We start from the raw sequence: 24,461 nt of genomic DNA on the forward strand, positions 1-24,461 counted from the left end.
CTCCAGACAGACGATAAATGAACCAGGAGACTTTTAAAAGCCTGGGAAAATGTCGCTGCAGTCCTGATGGGAGGAAACCTCCAGACTGGAGGCTGCCAGTAATGACTGCCATGAAAGAAGAAAAAAAAAATAACCCCCCCTTTAAAAAAAAAGAGGCCAGGCTGTTCTGGTCTCCCAGGTCCACATCCATGTGCTTCAGGGGCCAAACTTTTCCAAACAGGAGCGACCACGTTTGCAGCACAACTGAGAAGGGAGCCAAATAATAATAATAATAATAATAATAAATAGAATGAACCAATCCCACCAAAAACTGTCAATATCGTGGTTTTCTTCTGCCACGTTTGTCTCCCGGGAAAGTGAAAAAGGAAAGGAGGAAAGAATCGCTGCTTAGGGGCGAGAATGGCCCAAAAGCCCTCATTAATGTCCGGTTCCGTCCCGTTGGAACTAATGGGTCGAGCTTTCCGCGTCACGGTTCGGGTGTTTCGGACGGGTACTCACCCAACAGGAGCAGTTTCACCTCTCTGGCCGCCTTTTCTCCATCTTCTCTCAGGTTTTTATCGATCATTTTGGACCTCTCGGCCGCGGCTTTATCTTCCTGACTAACCGTGCAGCCCATCGTTCCCAGTGCTCGCTTCAGGTCTGCAGCTTAGTGGGAAAATATCACCTAAGGAAAAAATTATTAACGGCCGAGTCCGAGGAGCCCTTCTCTTGGAAAAAACAAGGGCTGAAGTTGAGAGAGGCGACTTCCCTTTTTGACGAGTGCCAGCAGACGCGACGGGTTCCGCTCATCCGCCAACAGGGAGGTGAACTTGGGTTATCGAGGCTCGGGATCACCGGGGGAGCCGCTGGCTGCTCGCTCGGTCGCTTTAAGTTCTTTTTGGACCACTAGTTGACTTTTAGCAAAGTTCCACGCAGCAGACCGTTAGAGCTGGGCAAACATGAGAACGCGGGCCACGAAGTTCAGCATTCAAAAAAAAAAAAAAAAAAAAAAGTATTCCAGCAGTTAAAAACAGAACTTATTTCGGATGGAAAATAGCGGCTGATGGTAGCGGCGCTCCGGGAAAGACGTGAACAAGCTGGATCTTTTCGCGTTGATTCCCGTGACACCTTCTCTCCCCGCGTTGAGATTTATCACGTCTGAAGCCACACCCGTAGCCGCCGTGAAGTTCCCCTCCGGCCGACAAACAGACAGGCAGCGCCGCCGCCTCCCCGCTCAGGAGCGGCGGGGCCGTCCTCCAGCTGGCGGCCGCGCCCACCCGCGGTGCTTCATGGGAAGTGTAGTCAAATCCGCCCAACTACTCTAACCGGCAGTGTGGTCGACAATCGTTGTTAATTGGGTGGAATAAAGATTAAAACGTTTCGTTTGTGTTTCTAAGTTTTTATGACCTACATTATTGTTTACCAAAGCGCACATTTCACTCTTAAACGCAGAATTAGCGTGGCGATTTGATGGAGTGGACAGAACATCAACAGGAAGTTGGTTTGGTGTCATTTTGTGCTCCGGGGGGCCTTTAAGGGCTCTCTCTTTCGCATTCTCCCATCTTGTCCAGCTGACCTGGTTGTTCGGCTGGCTATGGCCTCGACATTCCGGCATTCTTCCTGTGCCTTTCTGACCTCTCTCTGCACCCCGCCTACTGTGTCAGCGTGATACAGCCGGTCCTCTGCTTCCCTCGGCACTCTGCTGATCACCACGTTTGACCTCTCCTCACCTCAGTGTCTGCCTGGCACAGTCTGTCTTATTTACTGCCCTGGAGCCTCGTGGGCAGCTGCAGCTTGCTGCCTTTGCTGTACAGGCCGATGGAGCAGTAGTTTTTTGGGGGGAACACACCAGCATCTTAGGCAAGTGCTTATCTTCCATTCCAGCACTTTAACATTAGAGCAGGTCCCCCATAAAGAAGTGCCCAGAGCAGTCTGGAGGCTGGTAGCCCCAGGCCCTCTTCTCCAGGGATTTCATCCAGGTTTGTGCCTGGACAAGAATCTGCCACGTACCACATCCCCAAACCAGGCTTCTGGATTTTGCCTGCTTGAACTGGTGACCTTGAGCAAATCATCTAAACCCACCTTCAGACACTGATCTAGCTGTGATGGTGAGGTCATGAATGAACACTGTTATTGGATGCTCCTGCACCCCGACACAACCGAAGACGTGCCCACCTCTTGCCTCCATCAGTTGGTGGTGAGGTGGAACACAAATGCATCGAAATATCATTTCAAGAAATTTTTGTATCCATTAAATGCCTTGTCCAGAAGTCCTTTTTGATGGGCCTTCACTTTTAACAAACCAGACCAAATACTTTAGAAGTCTTAACTAGACGTTAAAATTAGTCTTAATGGTCAATAGGACTAAACAGGATTCCTTATAACTTTAATATTGGCCATTTTAAGGTCGAGTTCAAGAACTGTCGTGCACGTTACCTATAGCGCCATCTTGTGGATTACCGGTATCATGAGACTGGCTAAAGATGTGATATTACTGATTATATATTTTTTACAGCTACCATGAATCAATTTACCTCCACCAAAGAGATTAAGTGCCCTGTCCGTCCGTCCGTCCGTCTGTCTGTCAGCAAAATGACTCGAAATGTTATGAACAGCTTGTTCCTGAGACTTTCAGGAAATAATAATGGGCAAAGGAATCGATCATTAAATTGAATTACTTCTGCCTATATGCTGGATATTATCTAGTATCTGGACCCAGGATTGCTGCTTAGTGGAGCTTTTTGCTTTCTGAGTGCTTTTCTAGTTGACAGTGTGGATGAGAGTAAATTATGAGACGCACAAATTATACGTCTTTTAATAACACCAGAGAGATTATTAAAGTTTTGTTACCTCATTATCTTTATTGCCACATTGTTTACAGTACAATACCTGCCAGCAACATATTAAAATATAGAGATACAAGAAAATCGACATCAATTGAAGGACAAAGAGGTTTAAAAGCACTTTCAAAATGATTACGTTGATATTTTTAGACTAAAACTATTTACATTGTACAAACTAGATATGCGTATACAATATAAAGGGTATACATTTATATACATTATTTATAAATGCCAGCCAATATCAATATTTAATGTTACTATTCAATCACGCGCATTTCAACAAATCACACACAGAATAACACTGAGAATTTAATCAAGCCACTAACAGCAACTAAATAAAAGTGGTGGATACATAAAAAAAACCTTGCATTTCTGCCTCAGTGGCTGATTAACATGATTCATTCTGCATACAGACACGTATAGATATACCATGATAAAAGGTTTACAAGAGGTTTGTGGTGTAATAACTGGCAAGACGGCCCTAAGTGACCCATACAGCGCTCATCATAGTCTGGCCATAATTTATCATTTGTAAAATAATGAACTCTAGAACACAGCTCACTAGAAACTCTGAGTTAGTAGGTTACTGTCTGACGAAAAGCAGCAAGGATGTGAACGACATCACTGATGAGAAAACAGTGACAAATATGAGATGTAGTTATAGTCAATAGCAATGTTTGCATCTTTATCAATGAGTCGATGGACACGCCTGAACAATCAACAAACATGTAGTTAAAACATTCAATCCATCAATAGCAGGAGACAAATACTGGAGGAAAAAAATACTTCCAAATAAAGTACTGATCCAGGATTACCAACACAAATGCATGGATGCACTATAGCAGAAATACAGTGGAGTCATGTTCTCAACAACAACACCTTAAAACCTCCAACGTTAAATCCGACCGACCGGTGCTTTTATCTGCAGGTCACATCAGATAAGAAGAGACGACTGAGCTCACAGGAAATGTTATTTCAAGTAATGTTGCAGCAGATATCCACATTATACCGACGATACATCGCTAATTTTCTCACAGTCCACATTAAGTTGCTACTTCATGAAGCCACGTGCTCTTATCACACCGATTACACAGGAACTCCTCGCTGGTGCCGTGTCTGCCTTTAGACTCATTAATGGCTACAGGAAGCTGTGCTTATCGCAGGTAAGTGCTATTGCTAACTGACGACTTTTAGAGATCTTAATATAGAGACCCTAACTCTAAATTTTGTGCTGGAACAGAGAATATATACAGACACACATCTGTTTTTAAAATGCACCTTGTTTAGCTAATTCTTTAATTTATAGAAGCAGCTTTTTGAGGGTAAACGTGGAGGAGCCACTGCCTTCATAGCCTTTCTTTGACCTGTTTAATCCAAAACCGCCCTGAGGATCCCACCACCCACTCATACTGCATCCTCTGAGGTTTTCATATGGTAGCCATTAATAATAAAAATATACATCTAGGTCATATTACACAGGAATGTTAGATATCAAGTGCTCACAACACTACAAGAATTTTTTTTTTTTTCCTTTTCTTTTTTTGTTTTTGTTTTGGGCAGCTCGCTCTGAGTTGAGAAAGTTTACACCTCCGAACCCTAAAATACACGACAGCAGCACGTTAGTGGAGTAGGAAACTAGAGTCAAGGCTTCACACCTTAAAGGAGCAGTTCAACTTTTCTTTTTAGTCAATATAACGACACAAACACGCTGCAGGGTGTGGTGCGAAGATGATATTGCCATGTTACAATAATGTTATGGCCTATTGCTTTTCCTCTTATACAATTATTAATAATAATAATTTGATTATAATAAATATAATAATGTGCAGTACTTGTTATCTTTTTATCTCACTTTTAAAATTGTGACTATAACTGGAATAACCATACAGCTTTCTATATTCTTACTTTTCCATTGTTTAGAACTATATAAACCTACAAGGCACAGCCTCCAATATAGTCACTCTGTGCATATGATCTGTTTTGGTAAATCTGTTATTAGCTTTTCATGAAACTCTACTGGCCCGTTCGTCAGGATGGACAGGACACAGGGGCGTCACGTGAGTGGGAGAAAACGTCCTCTCTGCTCATGCAGGGTAACACTGACATTGACAATCATTCAGAATAAAGACGGAGAAGGTTACAACAGACAATGTAAACCCTCTGAAGTGGAAAGTGGTGTTTAGTGCCCACTGCTGGCGTTGCTGGAACCTGTAGTCCAATCAATGATGATGAAGCTGAGGCTCATTATCATAAACAGGAAGCCAATGCCTGCGAAGCAGGCGGCCTAGAAGAGGGAGAGAGACGTAAGTGCAGGAGTCCATCCACACACAACCCGCTGATCCATAACATCCATCATGTGAGTCTCTTCATCACTTTCATCTTCCTCTCTGTTTTGCTTTGTCTATTCACTCATAAATTATAAAGACACTCACCAAGATTTTGGGCACTGAGAACGAAGGTTCTTCTTCTTTGGGTACAATGCGAATGTAGAAGACAGCTGGGAAGATGAAGATGAGACAAGGGGCAGATGTGGCACCTGTAAAGCACACCATCACACATCACCATGGATTTAGCATCATTTAAGTAAAGATTTAGGTAAAGTATAAACTTTTAAATATCACAGACACTTGTCCCAAAAACCTACCAATGATCCCAAAGATTCCCAGGATATTTGGTGCAAAAATGACCAGAAGGTTGATGAATGTGAGCAGAACAAAGGCGATGGCGATGTGCCGGGGCCAGTAGAAGGTCTTGTTGGGGAAAACCATCTGCTGGATCGCTCTCCTCACCTGAGAGAAACGGAATCATTATTTTATTCTCTGTTATAAACAGGTAACGGGGAAAATCATCGCTGCTGAACTTGCACTTACGGGAAAGAGCACGATGGGCACGGTGAGTGTGACGGCAGTCAGTACAGCCACACGCACGCACAAAATCAACGTGTCGTATGGGTCGATACGGCTGTAGGTGTGAAGCAGCTCTGCCTCCACTTTACCTGATGGCAAAAAAGGAAAATCAAACGAGGAAGGCAAAACAGCTTTCATCAGAGGGTAGGTAAATGATTTCATTAATAATCATAAACCCATGTGTTTTAATATCATTACTATATTTGAATAATTCGACAGTCTAAAAAAGCAGCTCTTGCAATGTGCAATCCGTCCACTAGAGGGTGCAAATGCATTAAGATAATTTTTTGATTGAACGAACACGTCACGCTGCTATACAAACACACACGCATGCATAAAATAATGCATACTTAGTTTAAACAACTGCACATATAATGACACAATAGTTTGCGCTGGCAGGAGGACCAGGCCTCACCGTAGAAGGTTAGGTATCCAAAAAGGGCAGCCAGGAAGTACATGACGTACATAACTGCAATGGAGATGTTGGACACATGCTGCATCTTTTTCTTGGTGGGACTGAAATCAGAAAATATTGCCCTGTGATGTCACAGACACACACACACATCAAGCACAAGGCATACCCTCTAATATTACTGTGCACGCCATTGCCCACACAGAAAGCAGCTAACCAGATAACAGGTGACATACGATCTTCAGCGGCACAGCACCTTTTGTAGCAAGAATACGCTCAAAAGATTCAATCCTTCGATCTTAGAAGGGCAGGCAACGGTGGTTTAAAGCAGGACAACATGCTACATCACAGAAGCGGAGCAAAGATTTAGATAAATCTTCATTGTAAAAAAAAAAAGTGAAAGCAGTGCGTGTGACTAGGTTGTGATAAGCCAAGCACGACCCAAGATAGCATTTGTCCTTGTTATCCAAAAGTCATCTGCTGGAAGGACATACTTGCGGAGCTCTGTGTAGATGGGCAGAACCTCGGGGTGGCACACAAAGGCGAACGCCAGGATGGGGATGGTATAGGCCGTCTGAAATGAACCCCAACACGTCACCATAGTTACAGTAGCACCGTAGCACACGTTTTACCACCATCCTCACTGCCCGTTACTCTCTCGGACACATCACAGAGAGCTAATTGTTTCCCTGTGATTAATTCAGGCTAGCTGCAGGGTAAAGACTAACTTTAGCTTGTTTAGGAAGTCCTTTGTGGTCAAATCCCTGCTGGGATTTAGAAAGACAAATATATATTTAAAGAATACTAATAAGGACTTTATGTCTTCTGTTGTTCACAATTGAATACTATTAGCATGTTTCTCAGTAAATTTAGGGGGCTAGCTGTGATTTAGATTTAGTATCTGATTAAATCTTTCTTGATGTGAAGGTATATACAAAAAACCCAATCCTAAAAGAAATGTCAGGCCTTTCCCATTTAATTTTATTTAATTACTTGCTCACAATGAGCCATTGAAATGATCTCACTGCAAACAGCAGAATGCTACCAGCGTGCAGCCCCGAGGTCACGGTGCATCACAGGACTCTTGCCTACCATTAGCAGCTTGAGAAATGTCCCCATGCCCTCCTGAGAGGACTGGGGGCTTCAGACTATGTGTGATTCCCATGCTCGGTTTGTGCACTGTCACTGGTGTCATGCTGAAGGCGACTGTGCCATAAAGTGGGCGTCTGTCAGCAGCCATGGCAGGTGGTGAAGGTGGATGTGCAGGTTTCATAATGAGCGATATGTGTAGACCTACTCGGGTGTTGAGGTTGGCCATTTTGGGTATACATGCAGCATCGGCCTCCCCACTGGGATAGGTGCCGTTCAAATTCTGGCCAATGGCAGTGGCATTTAATGCAAAGTCCACAAATGGACAAGGAACAGTGAACTTCTTGTAGATAACCTGTGAGGTGGAGAGTATAGCACACGTGGTAAACATGAGGAAATAAGTGGGAGGAACATGTGGATTATTACCACAAAGCTAAAAATAATTGGGTTATTAAAATTCAGGGGGGGGGAAATCCTCGAAGCTTAAACTTAATACAAAAACAGGAACTCTTGACAAGGAGACATACAGGAAGGTGACAGATCTTATTACAGAATAATTCCATAGCCTGGCCATGTGATGTCCCTGAGCAGACAAAGATGATGCCATAATTTAGATGTATGACGTACCGAGATTAGGAAGAAAACCATGCAGCTGAGGGAGAAACCACTGGTGTATCCCAGGTATCCTTGAACACAAACAGTTCATAAATGTCATTCTCATTGCCGTAGTGAGAAAAGTAGCATTTATATGCTGAACTGTGTTTTCTGCTGTTGTAGCCTTTAACCTGACTAACACCCTGGACCTGGAGCTGCATCAACTCTGAATTCTTCTTTTTTTTATCAGCTGCCACACTTACTCACCTTGCTTGTAATACAACACGTTACCTCTAGAGGCGAAAATGAGAAATAAAAGTGTCACAACCTGCCCCCCCCCCCACCCAAAATACATAACTTCACATTTGTATAATAAATGGTTCAGGATTTTTGATTATGAAGCCATAAAAAATGCTCTTATCTCACTTCAACCCCATGATGGGTGGCCAAACCTTGAATGGGTCCATTAGATACTTACCCAGCTGTTTCATGAGAGCCAGCGGTAATATTACTGCGATAGACACGATAACCACGAGGTAGTTCCCATTCAGGAACCATTCCCTGCAGAGGAGCAGACAGACACGGTCAATTGAGTGTATTGATTTGCTCAAACACCCTTCTCAATCTTAATTGAGTTCAGGATTTGTACTATGTCAGGACACCAGAGGGAGGTGGGTGAACCTGGGACGGTCAAAACAGCACGTCCTGAGTACGTGCTGTTTTTTCACGTGCGTATACAACTACATCATTTACAAAAAAAGGTCTATTGCATTGGAATTTTAGAGGATGGGACGTTGTCTGAATCTATATTGTTGCAGTAATATACTTTCCATGTGACAGCAACACTGGATTAAACTGGAATGCCACCCAGTAGCGTGCATACCAGCGCTGAGGCCCTGACAATGCCAGTACATTACAGTCCCCGGCCTCAAAACCCACCCCCCACCCCTCCACTCAGCTTGGTTGAAATGCATCCAGCAGTGTCTGCATAACGAACAATGAACGGGCAAGAAAATATAATGAACTGAAAATCTCACAGTATCATTATGCTTTGCAGTATAACATCCACTGTCCACTCTCCACTATCTTTGATGTAGAGGATGCAGGGGGGGGGGTCACTCTAAAAATAGTGATGCACATAATAATAATAAAGCATAACTATAAACAGCTTTACAACTCTAGCTCATCCTGCAGTTAATCCCAGTTGACATTGGGTGAACGGCAGCATATATCAGGACAGATCACCTGTCAATCACCAGTATGGGGCAGATTAGAGTCAGGAAGCACCTGAATCTGCGCGATGTGACCCTACGCACTCGGTACTCTGCCAAAAGCATCTTGCTTGAAGGGAGAACTTGAATATGCAACATTTGATTCACAAAATGACGTTCACACGTATCTCAGCACGTGCAGGAACCAAAACTCTGAGAAACTCTTTTTTTTTTTTTTTTTTAAATATCAACACAGTCGGAGGTGATTTTTTGGGGCACTGTGGAGATGCAACATCTGCTGACTCCACGCACACACACACACACACACACACACACACTCAGGAGCAGGCTCATCTGTCCTATCGTCATCTTGCCTGCAGCCATCTGGACCCTGCACGTAATATCTCCCAACAGTGGCAGACACACTCACACATAAAAACATAGTGTTTTACACATGGTGAGAGTATTGAACAATGCTGGTTGAGCTGATCAGGGTCAGACCCATTACCACACAAGCACAAGACTGGCCAAAACAATACGGATCTCATACATTTATACAGAACTAGCTTTGAACTGTGTTTCTTCATTATCTGCTTTGTGTGACTAGCAGGAGTATTTTCAATACAATTTTTACCACTTTGAATGAAGAACACACTGATTTATGTCCACATGTTCTGAAACCTTCTCGATCTTTTGTTCCAACCTACAATAAGGTGAATTTAGTTAGTTAATGTGAAATGAAACATCACATCTAAAAAATAACTCTAAAAAAATCCCCCAAAAAACATAATTTCAGTGCTGTTGGATTCTCTTCCTCTGTGCTGTGGCGTCTCCCTGTTTGTCCACCCTCTGGAGAGCTACGCTACATAAACACACACGCCCACCCGCTGAGATGAAATGTCGTTGGAACAAAAACTGCTGTCATCTCAAATAAATCGGGCTTGTTGTGAGATGTGGGATGTGTGGTTGCACTATCAGCTCGCTGCAAGAACAGTGGAGAACATCGATCTGAGCATTTAGGAGTCAATATAGAGCCGGAGGTCATCTCCATCCATCACAACCGGGACCAGAGGTAGGCGACAAGAAAGTCTGTATTTGGGGTAAGGGTGAAAGTTGTCTGAAGAGGTGCTGTTTGTCCCCCACAGCACCTGTGGTGGACGGAGATATCCCACCGTTTACGTGCTCGGCCATGGAGTCTCACTGTGTTTTGATGTGACTGTTTTTCTGAGGCCGTGCCGCCCTCCAGCTCCAGGGTCAATATTACAGCTGTTCACACGCCAGCTGCTCCAGGCAGCCCGATCACCACCAGCACCCTCTTAACTCACACACAAGACAGCTGCAGCCGACCCACGAGACGGCATGCCAGCTTTCTCAGATTATTTGGATTTATGAGCCTTATTAATAGCTCAGTCATTTGTAAAGATAAAAATATTTGAATCGGAAGTGGTGAGTCACCACATTTAACCTACATTTTTATGCAAAGGACAGAGAGAAATGCAGTTTATGTGACCTGTTCAAGTGCCCCACATCTCTACTGGATAAACAGGGTGTTTATTCTGTGTGTTGCTTCCTCACCCTGCAGGGTTATCCACTTTCAGAAAGGCCTGGATGACCAGTGGAAACTCATACTTGACGATGTACAGGTAACTGGACATGGCTGCAAACAGGAGGCACGCAAACATTCATTTAGATAAAATATACTGAGGCTGGTGTTCAGTGGTGACATGATATGATAAGCACCATCCCAGAATCCAGGCATGAGGACAGATGGCGGGGTGACCTCACCTCCAATGTTCTGCAGCGTGATGGCAATACCCGCCGCCATCTTCCCCGGAGTTCCAAAGGCCCTGTAGCCGAGCTGCTCGTACGCACGAATGCCTGAGCCACAAACACAAGATGACACCTTGCATGTGAATGTGCTCACGACTGAAGACATGAGGCACCTGCACACACGTCGGGGCTACAGTAGTGTCCTGGATGTTGAGCTGGTGAAATAAAAATACCAATCCCAGCCATAATAACCTCAGCTGTATTCCGGATATATACGCACCTACGACACCAGATGACTTCAGCAGTAGATGGATGGAATACGAGGAGAGGACGGCCACCACGGTTAGAAGTATTCTGAAACAAATGTAAAATAGGAGGTGATGCAGGGTGAAAAACAAGACGTTTTTTTCCCATTGTTCAACTAAAGGTTTGGTTTATAAGTTGCATTTTTATCCTATGCTGTGTAAATACAGCTGCCCTCCCTGTGGCTAAAGTTACACAGCTGTAAATGCTGACCTTCAAGCCAGGCCAAGGACACACACACACAAACACATACACACACATGGAATAATAGAATAAAGAGAATCTTAAACATTGTGGAATAGTTTGCACTTTTTTCCTCAGCAGTGGGCCATCTTAGCTTTTGATTTTAGACACTGTCTCCCCCTGAGGGGCTTCACTTTCAATACTGGCTTTTGAAATATGTAATACTGACTTTATTTAACAATGCAGCCAGCTCATATGGTTGATATGATTAAATAATCAATAATATAAGGCACAACAGCTCATAAACTACCCTATGACCTGTCTGCTAACCTGCTGGTGATACAAAAAGACAAAATATTTAAATCTGTAGTACTCATATTGTGTCATTGAAACCTCGCTTGTTTTACACAATGTCCAAGAGTTACGACTGAGGGTTGTGGAATCTTCAGCAAGTGGGGGTTTTGTGAATGGATCTACTCACTCCTCCAGTCAGACTATTCCAGCTTTTCTCTAGTTTTTCTTTCTTTTCAACTGCAACTTTGGCAGCATTAAGTCACAAAGACGCACACACACACACACACACACACACACACACACACGCACACAAACTTCCTCTCATCGTCAACACTTGGCCAGTCTTTTCTATTTTCTCCTCCTTGTTTTAGAAGAATGTTTGGTTGACTTGTGGTGGAGGATTTAGCCGGTCAAGTGGGCAGTGGGAGGGCAGATCTGACACAGTTGGACCACTGTTGCTCGGCTAGCAGTTTTCCAACCGACAACATTCTCACCCTCACTGGCCTCAGCACCCATTCCGTAGAGAATGAAACATCAGGAGCAGGAAAGCTGTTAGAACTTTGCCTTACTCTTTTACAAAATGTCCCCCACTAGTTTGTAAATGACAACATCAGCTATCAATTCCTTTCCCGTGCATGATGCTGCTTGCATTACTTCCTGTTGATATTAGAATCTGCAGACATAAACAGGTCTTTCTTTTACTGTAGGTGGATAAATACGGCCTGCAAGTCTCTTACTGTTCAGAGTTGTAGAATTTGGCTAATTAGCTGGAGTTTCCTTTGACTCATGTCTGGCCAAATGTTAGGAAGATTAGTGGGTTCAGCCACTCCAGACAGCTTAAAAAAGTCATGCAACTCAGCTCAAAATAAGAAGCTTTCTTCAACATAGGTGAACATCCTACCAAAGGGCTTCTGGGAAATAAGACCACAAATAACCTCCTTGGTTTAAATGTCTATACTTTCAGAATCATTACATATTTCAACTGCTTTTACGGTTTCATCATCCAACGAGGCCACAATCCAACACCAACAGAAGGAGGTGTCAAAGCAGCGTCAGGAGGGGGGAGCGAGGTGAAAGTGCTGATGTAACCAGTGTGATCTGGTGAGTTCACACTCTGGAAACAGCAGCCTGCTTATTCTTCAGATATCTGACTTGATGGTTTAAACTTAGCGGAAATGGTTATGAAAACCGGATTTTAAAAAAGATTATTCAACACATCTGAGACATAAATAAGGGGTCAAAATGTGAGCAATTATTTTCCAATCAAGTGTGATGTCAATAAGGAGTTTATGATGCCATAAATCCAAACTATGGCAGGAGACTGAGGCGGCTTCTCCATGAAAACGTGACCATCCAAACACCGCAGCGCTCGTGAAAAATGATGCCAATAAAATGCTGACGGTCCGCTGAACCCTGCATTCAGGCCAGACAGAAGGTTTGGACATTCAGAGGCTTCTGACTGGCCTGAATGCAGGGTTCAGCTAGAGAGGACGTCTTCCCTAAAAATCCCTAAACCCGTTTTAAAACTAACATTGAGATCTGTTGCAAATGAATACCGGTAATTTTCACCTGCAAATATTGCTACTTTCTGCTGCTTAACAGTCAAAAGCAAATTACCTAAACGTGTCTGCTACGATACATTTCTTTAGCCCCCTAAATATATTATCTTTGGCCACTCGCCCCAGATTCTACTTATACTTGTGCACGTCCCAAAACCCCAAAAATCATCACAGATCTTTCCAACAATCAAAAGCCATCAATATCAGATCCCCTGGCACTCTGTATGGCGTATGTTAAATGTCAAAATCAGCCCCCTCCATCATTACGTCAGCACCAGGTTCATGTTGCAGCAGTTTCTTGCACTGTCCCACAGCCTCGTCTACCAGCAGAGGCTCCAGTTATCCTGCCAACACATTCAAGTCCAAACTTCAACTACAAAAGAACTATGTGGTTTGTGTTTACAGAGCAGTTACCTGACGCCTCACTGACAGATGCATGCTGTGATGAGCATTCGGCCCCCTAATGGAGGCGTTATTTATTTATCAAAAACATGTGAGGAACTCACAAAAACAAGACGACCCCTGTATTGGCCATGGCGTACGCCAGTCCCAGGATTCCACTGCCCATAATGGCATTGCCCAGGTTGAAGACAGACATGCCGAATGAGGTTTTGCCCTCAAACTGGAACCAATGGAAGGCAGAGATACGTAAGACACTCAGAATGCATAAAAACATACAGAACCTGCATATGAACTTACATCAGTAAAGCGCGTTGTCTTTTTGTCATCTGTGCCTGATAAGAACTCCTGTCCGTCCGCATTCTCAGTTCTGTTTGGACTAAACACAGATAAAATACACTCACTTTACCAAAGACATGAGAGAGAGTAAACACAGGGATGCACATTTAGTCATAGAACAGGCATTTGTAACGGAAATATATGTTCTGTGTTTGTTATTTTCACATACATACCTCTCGTTCTGAGTACTATTGGGTATATTATCCCTACAAGCAGTGTGGGGAGGCCGTCCATCACCAGGCGGGTGCGCAAAGTAGAAAACAACACTCTCAGTCATAAGATAATAGGCCAATTAATGCAATAAAGGGACCAGCTATAAACTACGCTCGGCACCCCGGACAGACATTTTAATTAGGCTATTATAACTGGGAACGAGGACAGACACGCGCGCGTGCACACACAATAATAGTCAACCAGTGACATGCAGTAATAATCGTAATCAGGTCATAGTAATTGGAGTCAATCTGACCATGAGCAGCGGGAAGCGTACTGTACAGTTAATGCACTGTTGGCAGTGAGGAGGCCATTCACACATCAAGTGCGTAGAATTTCATATTTCAGAGGACACGCTGACATTCCCAGTGTCAATCATTCAGTGAGACAAAGTAAAAGTTAAGTTAAGTAGGATTATACTCACTTTTCACCTTCCCCCGCAGGTGGTGTGTTGGGCAACGCTGTGATCTCTTCTCCGGCCTCGTGGCCCTTCCCGTTGGGAATGGCGTTCGCCTCATCCGGGGCTGTTTCCACGGTATCGGCCGCTTTATCCTCACTCATGCTTGCTCTGGTGCCCTGGGTAATAATCAGTCAGATTTAATGAGTCAGTGTGTTCCGGCTGTATTGGTGATCTCCACGCTGGCCCTGTTGTCTTCCTTGAACCTGTTGAAGAAAAGATACAGCTGAATTAACATTTGTCACCATCACGTGGAAATGTTATAGAAATTCTGCTGATGCTGTGTTCTTATGCACCACATCATGTCAGTTACTCCGGATATCTGTCTTGTTTTCACAAGCCGCCAAAGGAAAGTCTCACATATTGGTGGCTAAATATTCGTGGAATGGGGATTAATGATCTGAAGGTGAACAACATCTAATTGTCAGAGCTTTAGCTTAAAAGTCTGTTCAATCTTTCTGAAATCCCGATGTCCTGAACTGTTGAAACACTGATTTGATTGGGTGAGGATTCAGAGTGATTGGAGGAAATGCAGTCTGGTTTAGCATCAGGCCTTTATTCCCCCAGCACCATGGTGAGGTACCCATTCAGCTGACCCAGAATGATCTCCTTCACTCTGTAGCACGGACAGCTTTGGAGGTTACAATGGAGGGCACCTCGGGGACAGAGGAGGAGGAGGAACACACACATGGCTGAAACCCCCAGCATTGAGACTAATAGAGAAGAACCAGCTAGGACCAGCCACCAACCAGTTCTAGCCCTCTTTGTGCCCCCAGTTTTCTGCTTGTCACTTTTCTCTCTGGTTCCTCTTTTATTGAGGAGGGTTCATCGTAGCAACAATGGACAGGGTTCTCTGCACAACCATTCCTGGCAACCACAAAGCTGTCCCCCTTCCCTTCAGGCCTCTTCCGTTTCTCAGCCCGTCAGCCCACGTAGGTCCAAAGTTATTTCAACACATCACACAAACAGTGCAAGTTGACATTACGTGGAGTGGGTTTGAATATGCATTTCCTCTGGAATTTGACACGCAAAGTACATAAATTTGCAACGGAGGCATTGTGATTGATTGCGTAAACCCCAGCGTGCCAACCTTCGGTTCTCCGGACCTGTCCTACAACCCCGCTGCTATGAGCTTCACTGTACGGCCAGGGCGCTCGGTGTCTCCGGCTAAAACCAGGCAACGTGGTCAGGCAGCAAAGCACGGCACACAATGGCACATGTTGTGCGGTTTCCTGGGAACGGGTTGGGGAACAGTGGCGTTATTGTGCCAGGCATCATTATACTGCCTGGAGCCCCCCTTGGCTGTAGCTCACCATGCCACTAGAGAGGCTGAAAAGGTATTTCACTGGGTTCTAATTGAAAAGACCCCTCCTTGAATTCAGCAAATGCCAGTATCCTGCATTGATGCACGGTTGCAGCAGGGCTGCTGACAGCAGCAGCAGCTGAGGCATGTCCCTCCTTCGTGGGACAGAACCAGACCACCAATCAGACCGTCTGGTCCACCGCAGAGCCAACATGCAAGGACAGTGCACCATGTTTGCACGATCACTCTTCTGATGAAGAGGTTAACCGATTCACTGGATAACCTTGCTGGGAGGTTACTTGGGATTTGCATTCGATCACAAACTTTTGTCCTCCTCTGGAGCCCCTTCCAACCCCACTCCCAGGTAGAAAAGAAACAGATAACAACAGGTAAAATGATTACACTATGCTACAGATTAGAATATTTCATTAGCATGGTGATATCCTCAAACATTAAAACAGCAGCAGGGCTACATTAAAAGTGATCAACACATTTCGTATGCAGGATGGGATTCATTCTGACAGCGTTGATTGGAGTAAACGAGTCTTTTCACACCAACAACGGAGCCTATGTTTATTCAATTCCACTCCCAAACACCACCTCAGTTTGCCAACACACAGCGAAAGCGTGCACTTCTGCTCACCCGACTCTAACGTCAGCAACTCAGCAGAGACGTCATCGCGCAGAGTAACACAATGAGCCCGGCAGTTCTGCTGATTGCTGGTCCTCGACTAATACCTGAACACGCAACACTGCACGTGTGTGTGTGTGTGTGTGTGAGAGAACGAGAGCGGGAGAGAGGGATACTCTTCTGTCTCTACTTAATGACAGACCCGTGGGATTCAGGCCTTTTAAGATTTCTTAATTGAGCCGCCGCTGTCATTTCTCTTAATCTGGCGGGTTGCATATGTTTCATTACAGCCTGTTCTCCAACCACTGTGTGAGGTAAAACACCACGACCAAGCCTGAAAGCCTCCCTCTGGCAATCAGACACTATAACATCTTCCTCCTTCATATTCCATGAATTGCAGGGATTTCCTTCAGATTAAGAGTTTATGCCTGAATATAATTTCACTGATGAGCAGCTAATAGATCTCTCAGGGATCATGTCATTTCAGGCCGTTGAGCTGGACGATGGCCTATCGGATTGAAGCACTTTGTGGTTTAAACGGGAAATCGGGATGAAGCGACTGAGGTCGCTACGTAGTCTCCGAGTCTGTGTAAAAATAGCTACAGAGGAGCGCCCGGCTGCGCCGTAACCCCACGCCATGTCACACAAAGCTGTGGTTAAGTGCTGCACGTCGCTGAACACAGTAACTGTACTCAACATGGGCTCAACATCGACAGCAACCATCTGTCAGTATTGTGATTAAGAAAGACACCCGCGAACAGAGATTCTACATTTATTACAGTACGCTGTGTGAGAAGGTCAAAATTACTGAGGAGCATCGACCCAGCCAAAACAAATGTATACAACTGCTTTTATTGCTTTAACTCACTTCTGTTCCACATCACACTATATCTGACTGATGGAAACTAGGGGATGCCTATTAGCAATATAAAAGCAATATAAAAATCCATTTATATAAACTGTTGGGTGTGGCTGACCAACAACGCTGCTCCTAATCCTTCTCATTATTTAGACCTCTGCTCAGGTGGGCAAATTGATGCCGATCATCAATAGTGATTAGTGAACATAATGTACTTTTAAGCATGACAAAGCTCTGGAGATTTAAAGTGACAATGTAGCAATAATCCCCTAACCTACATATGGAGGGACCTATGGTGCATTCACAGACGGCATGTTCCTTTCTCTTCCCAATGTTCCTGTTCTGTGGTGATTCTGCTGCTGCAGTTTCAGAGGCCCTTCATCATTTGCCAACAGCAAGAACAGATTAACTTCTCACTAAGAGATTTGTATGTGAGCGTCTAAGATGCTCCTCATCTCCAGGCTTGTTGTAAGCTGCTGTGAAACACCAGCGTCAGAGGTGACATATGACGGCGCTGGATGGGGCCTGTTGTCAGCAGCACAATCCACCATCGGATGGAGGACGCTGTCTGACGTCAGGGCGAGTGGGTCGGAGGGTGGCTCTAATCCGAATCTGTGTTTTTAAGAGATGATGCTTCGATAAATCTCTAAGAATCCGTCACCCTTCAATCCTTTAGGGCTGGATGAATCCTGCTGCATGGTAAAACAAACCTGTTCAAGGCACAGACATGAAGAAAACATATACAATCTGATTTAGTATCTTCACATACAAATCCCATCTGTCTGTATTAAGGTCGCGTCTTGGTAAAGAGGCACATTTATCAGCAAGATAAATAGATCATATGTGTGTAAAATCAACTGTTTGATCTTTTCTTTTTAGCTGCAGAAGACACTCAGAGGGCCGGGGGGAATCCCAGCAGACCGGCCACTCAACACAGGACTGCAGGAGGGCAGCACCCCTCCAGCATCTGCTCCTTTGTGTCAGAGGAAAAAAGGGGGGAAGTACGAAATGACCTCCAGCAGGCTACTAGTGTCCGTGTTTATCACAGTGTCAGGAACAGGATCCATTAGGCTGGCCTGACGCTATGAGTTTAGATACTCACGGCTCAGCAAAGTGTAGCCGGTGGCATGGCAACGGCAACATCTCACAGGTGAGTCTGCAGAAGCTCTGGAGGTGACCGCCATTAAATTAGCCATGATCAATAATCAGTAAAAACCAACACTCATGCGCAAAATATAAAAAAAAAAGATCTTGTGAATGAACATACAAATTATCTGATATTTAATTATTATATGAAACCGGTCCGTCAACAGGCACATGATGATTTTCCCCTAAATGTGGGTTAATACTGTGCACGGTGAGTTGAACAGTTACACAAGGCTGCAGTTTTCGTGTCAGATCAAATGTGGACTGCTGTCAAACACAACGCCGGAGGGGAGGGGACACAAATGACAGCGAATGATTTGCACACTAACCGAGGCCAGAGCATGTTACTTAGCCATAATTTAAGGCTCAATGTGTAAACAGTTCCTCAAACGTGCATTTAGAAAAGCTCCCTGACAGGATGAACGCATCCCCGTTCCATTTATTTCAGAACATCTCGCTCAACGAAATGCCTCGATGGCAAAAACCTCACCGGCGTCAAAGACACAGTCGCAGTTGTATGTTAGCTGTACATTAGAAACAGAGGACAAACCATCCAGACAATCCTCCCTCTGCGCCATGCAGTTCAATGGCGTCTCTGTCTCAGTCATGTGCCTCTAGACAAAGTACCATCTTCTCCTGACATCTGCCAGCCGTCTCCCCGCTGCTTCCTCCCCATCACAGGAAAGAAAGCTGGTAGCCTAGCTCGCTGGTGTGTGACCACCAAGGTGGATGTTGCACCGCTGACGTGTCACATGCCTCCTGATGAAAAAAAAATAAATCACAAGCCCTGCCTAGACACCCACGGTCAGATTAATGTAAGGCTTAACCAGCAAATGACTTACGTAACTCAGACTTGTAAGAAGCACATGATGGATAAAGAACAACAGTATCAAAACCTTTGAGGCTGAAATATTTGGCACTTGTTTTCAGAGTGGGGCGAAAAGGGAAAAAAAAAAAAAAAGAGAGCGTTGCGTGCTTGGCCGTTGGCACAAATCTGAACCATCACAAAATCTGCTCCCTCCTGAAATTAGGATGAGGATCTGAGTTCATGCCCACCTTCATGCTCATTACCTCCTGAGCTGCCGCCTCGGAGGGATTTCTGAGGATGGGCTACTTTTTTCAAAGTGATTGTGATCATTTGAGTTAACACATTGCTGTAACAATGGAATAAAAACATTCTTGCAGCTTATCTGTCTATTCTTTAGCTGACTGAGAGGTGGAACATCTCTGACCCCCGTTATGCCTCTGTATCATTTACATCAGGGGTGGGGAACCCCCGGCCTCCGGGCCGTATACGGCCTACGAGACCATTTCTACCGGCCCGCAACGCAATAAGATTTTTATATTTTATATATGCACTTATACAGTGGGACCGTTCGCTAAACTCCGCGAGCTGCGAGTAGCAGCGGTAGCGTATTTTTGCCTTTCGTATCCTGAAATTTCTTTCGTAACAAGAGGAAATATTTTCCCGTTTTCTGAGATAAAACAGACGGTTATGTTATGTCTGAGTCAAGGTCAGGGTCAGTGAACACAGCATGTGATGTACGTAGTGGGCTGGACTGATTGACACGGACGAAAAATGCATAGCGAAACACGCTAAACTCGACGAGTTGAAAGGACAGATGAGTTTGGATAAAATTAACGGTCTTCGTCGGAGTTTGGAGGCTCAACATGCAGCTTTCACACGACCATGTACCGACAGAGAGAATATTACGCGTGCAAGTTTTGTGATGAGTGAATTAATAGCCACGAAGCTGAAACCTCACGCCGAAGGAGAGTTCATGAAGGAGTGCCTCGTAGCCGCCGCTGAGGCGCTCGCGCTGGACAAAGTAAAATTGTTTCAAAGCGTGAATTTCTTTTCGTGAATAACTATTGAACTAAGACATATATTGTTATGATTCCAGTGGCTAATGGTATGTTTTTATGGTCAAGGAATCTAAATATGTAGTCAAAGTATATGTGGGACTAATATTTATGGTGGAAATCACAATATGCCAGGAATTGTTGCGCTTGGCGGAGGTCTGCGCTCTCCGAGTGCTTTCTAGTTGTAATTATTATTGTCTTTATCTTTCTTTCTTTTCATTTATTTTCTTGATTATCTTGTTGTATTGTAGTTTTTGTGAGTAGAGGCCTCGAACAGGCCCTTACGGGTCTCTTGCCTCAACTCTGCACCTCTTTTTTTTATTGTTTTGTATGATCATGAAAACATATTTTACTTGTTTGTCATTTTATTCTATTTTTTTTGGTGAATTTATATGCATGTGTGCTAAATAAATAATTCAAACTCAAATGCAGCAATCATGAGACTTAGTAACACAGTGGTTATAGACTTTTTTTTGGTCTTTTTTTGCATGTGTTCATAATAGTATGGCCCTCGGAGGACTTTATAAAAATTGAAATGGCCCTCGATATGAAAAAGGTTCCCCACCCCTGATTTACATAAACAGAGCTGCAACAGGCCCACATTTAAGAGAGTGTAAAAGGCTGCACAGCAGGGCTTTCCTTTCTTCTGACAGTAAACTCCATTGTTCTCTGCTCTGCTACTACGCCTGAACAATCCCTTTGTGATTTATTTTCATTCCTGCAGAGGTAAAACAATGCTGTTGCAGGAAATTTACAGAGCTTTGATTAAATCTATGTCATCTTCAGTAAAGAAGATGGGGGAAAAAAAGCTAAATACCTTCCCCACGACTGTTGTGATGCAGATATTAACCATGACTTGATTGAGCTTACTGGGTTTTATTTCATTGCATCGTTGCCTCTTGTTGATCATACATTTTGCAATTAAATCAAGCATTAATCGCACTGTTTCCTCACCCTGTTTGCTGGTTTTGCCACAGGCAAAAACACATGCATTCACTCTCACACACAAATCCAATCTGGAAAACACAGTCGGGCTTTTAATTACACATCACCACCTCGGAAGCTAAACACACTCCTCGTTTTCTGAGCCTGCAATCGCACGCTGTCCTCACGACAAGCCTGAGCGATGATTCATCAGGGCATATAGGAGCTCCTGTCAGTTCTGGGCCGCTCAAATCTGCCGCCACAGTCTGACCTGACCTTCCTCGCTGTGACCAGAATCTCTTTTTGATGTGCACTAAAATATTCCTCCTTAAACTCCGTGTTCTCGCCAGTCTCAAAGGTGGATTTCCCATCATATGAGTAGGATTTGAACGCTGACCCTTCTGACACTTGGCATCTCATCAGAAGCCTGGTTATTACCCTCAGACCGGGCAGGATCACAACCCATAATATGGCACCTGTAGCCAAGCGGTGACGTGGTGTTAACCAGCTGTGGCTTGGGTGCCAGCAGCACTCTGCAGCACCTAAACCAGAGGTGCAAATGTCTAGGATCCTCAAACATGCCATGGTGAATGGATGTGAATCCACACCTGCATCACAAGACTTCAGTTTTTATTGGACAAATCGGCGCAAGAGACTGGGATTCTTAAATAATAGAGAGGATTTAAGGGTCCCCTTGAAACCGAGCTTGATTCAAAAAAAATAAATAAAAAAAGACATAAAATATCTTTGTCCCGCATCGACTTTCACTCGTGCCTGATATCCAGTTCTCAAAACGAAGAGATTTAACAAGCTAGTTCTCAATAACCCCTGTTGGCGTGTTTCTATAGGGAGTCTCCGTCCGTTTTGGTATTCTAATACAGAACTGGGACAATACGTTGACATTGAAGCCATTCTTTCATTGCCTTACCAGACAAATCCCAGTGTCCTCCCAACTCCAAATATCTCCACACAGGTCCGCTGCTCGGCTCTGGTCTCCCGTGTCGTGTGGTCCAGCCTCGGTCTCTCTCCGTCCTTCTCCTCAAGCTGCCTTAATATCATGTGTTTCCCGATAAATTGTCCTCCTAATCTCATCCAGAGTGGGCTGTGGGCACTGGTCGGGTTCCGCCTACCGTTCGCACATCGACCCCAATCAAATTATTGTTCGCGCGGGGGACACGAGAGCTCGCTGTTTGGCACGCGCCTTTTTTGGTCGTTGTCGTCACTACGCGGCTACGATTGATGTCGTCGTTTAAACGGAGTAAGGTCGCGCGCCGCGATTTATGTCCTGGTTATGAATTTATCGCACTTAGCCAAGCACCACGAGACGATATGTCGCATGAATGGCCGCGCGCGCGCACGCACACACACGCATACACAATTTTAAATCGATTTCACCCAATCGTTTTATTCGTTTCTGAATAGTATTAATGCCTTTAAGAGGATGCTACGCTGCCAGTAACATAAACAGCTGTACAAGCCGCGTGCCACAGATGGCCTCTGCTGCTTACGCACAAAACAACAACAAAAAAACAGGTTCTATTTCTAGGTCATTGACGGCAGCGTGGTTTGATGTCATTGCTCCTCCGGGAAATCGACCCTTTCCCCCTCTATGTCTAATCTAGGCAATTTTCCCTCATCCCGTCGACAGGTTGTGGGCTTTTTTGTTTGTTTTGTCAGAAATCTATCCCACCAAACCTCTCCTGACACGGAGATTGGCCTGTTTGTGCTTTATCGCCTATTGTCCTTTCGATCACGTGACCTCTAGGTTTTATATGGCGCCATTAAAATAATGGTGAGCATGGAAGAAGGCAGAATACATTTGCCTTCTGGGACTAGAGCTGAATGTCTGGACACAGCAGGTGGCAAGAGATGCTGGGACGGTGCAGGTGCGTCTCAGAGGTCACCAGCAGGAGAGGTCAAAACATGTTGGCTTGCATGTATGAAAGCATAGCGTGTTGAGGTTTTATTCAAATTTAGACAGATGGAGAAGGTGGACAAAGGAACTGTGGCAGTTCCAGGAGAACAGCATTTTCATTCAGATGCATGAGCTCCCTGTCTACTGTTTTAATGATGTTTATAGTCTCAACTTTACTCACATATATCTGTCAGCATTAAAGGTGGCTGGTGGAGACCTTTTTCCACTGCCAGCAGCCTTGTAACCATAGAAACTGTGTGTACCGGTAGTATTTCAGATGCCCCTTCAGCATGTTTGAATAAAATGAATCTGCTGCATGACTTTTAATCTCTCATCGCCTCCTTGATACCCATCTGTCTGATCTTAAACCCATAAATTACATTTCTGATCGTGGATTTTTTTCCAGAAAGTTTCAGTGAAGTTTCGGTCATGGACGCGCTCCGCTGTCCTTCCATGTACATACCGTCATTAGGAAAAAGCAGAGAGAAGAAATGACATCACAGACCAATAAACCTTTTCACTTGATTCTGCTGAGGCCTGCAAGAAGATGCTGTAATCAAACCTAATTAAGGTCAATCTCCCCCAGCATTCATCATTCAGGGGAGAGATGACAGCCGCTGTGTGATTATCCAAACCAGCGCGGTCCACTCATGGGTGAGTGGGAAAATCGCCATTCACTGGAAGTGATGTGGTTATGCAAGTACCTGAGAGCTGGTTCCACTGAGATAGAGTTTATTGGACGAAGGCAGCCAGCCCGTTGTTTGTTAATTCCATGTGAAACAACCGTGGTGGTGACTCGTGGTGCGAACAGGAATTAACGCTGACATCATTGACACGGTTTCTCTTAGAGCTGCAGCATGAGAGCGTTTATTCTCTGGCGTTACATATAAATACCTCTGTAGTTGTTGCCATTATAAGTATTTTATTAACCTACAGTTTTTATATTGATTGTCCAACAGGACACATCTGTTCAAAAACAAAAGGACATGCCGAGTGCAGCTGTGTTACATCACGACAGAGTAAGCTGTAGTAATCAGGGAGATTCTGAAGCATTTATCAAGAGGAGACATCTGTCATACTGCAGCAATGCTGTTTGTTATTTTCTCCAGACTTCAATCATCTGAGAAAGTTTGTACAGGAGTTCACAAAGTGTTCCCTCATGTTACACACACAAACACAGCCTTGGGCCATCTGCCCGTAATCCTCTTTTGCATCAGGAGTCATCAAAGAGCCTCAACTGGTTGTCACCCATACACAGAGAGAGAGAGA

General features: G+C 44.4%; 2 protein-coding genes across 4 annotated transcripts in view; both read right to left on the reverse strand.

Moving 5' to 3' along the window:
* LOC101079922 (guanine nucleotide-binding protein G(i) subunit alpha-2-like) overlaps positions 1 to 1,186 on the reverse strand; it is a 28,398-nt gene extending 27,212 nt beyond the window's left edge. The window contains exon 1 of the mRNA XM_003973167.3: positions 499 to 1,186. Coding sequence (XP_003973216.1) covers positions 499 to 616 — 118 coding nt within the window. The 5' untranslated portion in view covers positions 617 to 1,186. The remainder of the gene's footprint in view (positions 1 to 498) is intronic.
* Positions 1,187 to 3,405: 2,219 nt separating this feature from the next.
* Positions 3,406 to 22,626, reverse strand: LOC101065995 (sodium-coupled neutral amino acid transporter 3-like). Of its 3 annotated transcripts, none has more exons than XM_029827063.1 (17): positions 22,206 to 22,626; positions 14,519 to 14,670; positions 14,055 to 14,087; positions 13,843 to 13,921; positions 13,650 to 13,765; positions 11,085 to 11,158; positions 10,820 to 10,912; positions 10,610 to 10,691; positions 8,302 to 8,384; positions 7,857 to 7,915; positions 7,438 to 7,584; positions 6,635 to 6,714; positions 6,144 to 6,244; positions 5,693 to 5,817; positions 5,467 to 5,611; positions 5,255 to 5,358; positions 3,406 to 5,106 (listed from the first exon to the last, which is right to left on the reverse strand). In XM_029827063.1, exons 2-17 carry the CDS (start codon positions 14,653 to 14,655, stop codon positions 5,002 to 5,004), a joined length of 1,563 nt encoding a protein of 520 aa, XP_029682923.1. In that variant the 5' UTR covers positions 14,656 to 14,670; positions 22,206 to 22,626; the 3' UTR covers positions 3,406 to 5,001. The 3 variants fall into 3 exon arrangements, with proteins under 3 accessions (XP_029682923.1, XP_029682922.1, XP_003973240.1); XM_029827062.1 differs by having other exon boundaries at positions 14,519 to 14,757; positions 22,206 to 22,622; XM_003973191.3 differs by lacking the exon at positions 14,055 to 14,087 and having other exon boundaries at positions 14,519 to 14,757; positions 22,206 to 22,619.
* Between the last annotated feature and the right edge of the window lie 1,835 nt (positions 22,627 to 24,461).

Source organism: Takifugu rubripes, chromosome 19, assembly GCF_901000725.2.
Source record: "Takifugu rubripes chromosome 19, fTakRub1.2, whole genome shotgun sequence".
NCBI lineage: Eukaryota > Metazoa > Chordata > Actinopteri > Tetraodontiformes > Tetraodontidae > Takifugu > Takifugu rubripes.

Coding starts and splice junctions, on each gene's coding strand:
- LOC101065995 (XM_029827063.1), bottom strand. CDS start 14,655: ATGAGTGAGGATAAAGCGGCCGATACCGTGGAAACAGCCCCGGATGAG. Junction 7,585..7,856: donor TGGTTTTCTTCCTAATCTCG/GTACGTCATACA, acceptor TCCACCTCACAG/GTTATCTACAAGAAGTTCAC. Junction 5,359..5,466: donor GGGAATCTTTGGGATCATTG/GTAGGTTTTTGG, acceptor TGTGCTTTACAG/GTGCCACATCTGCCCCTTGT.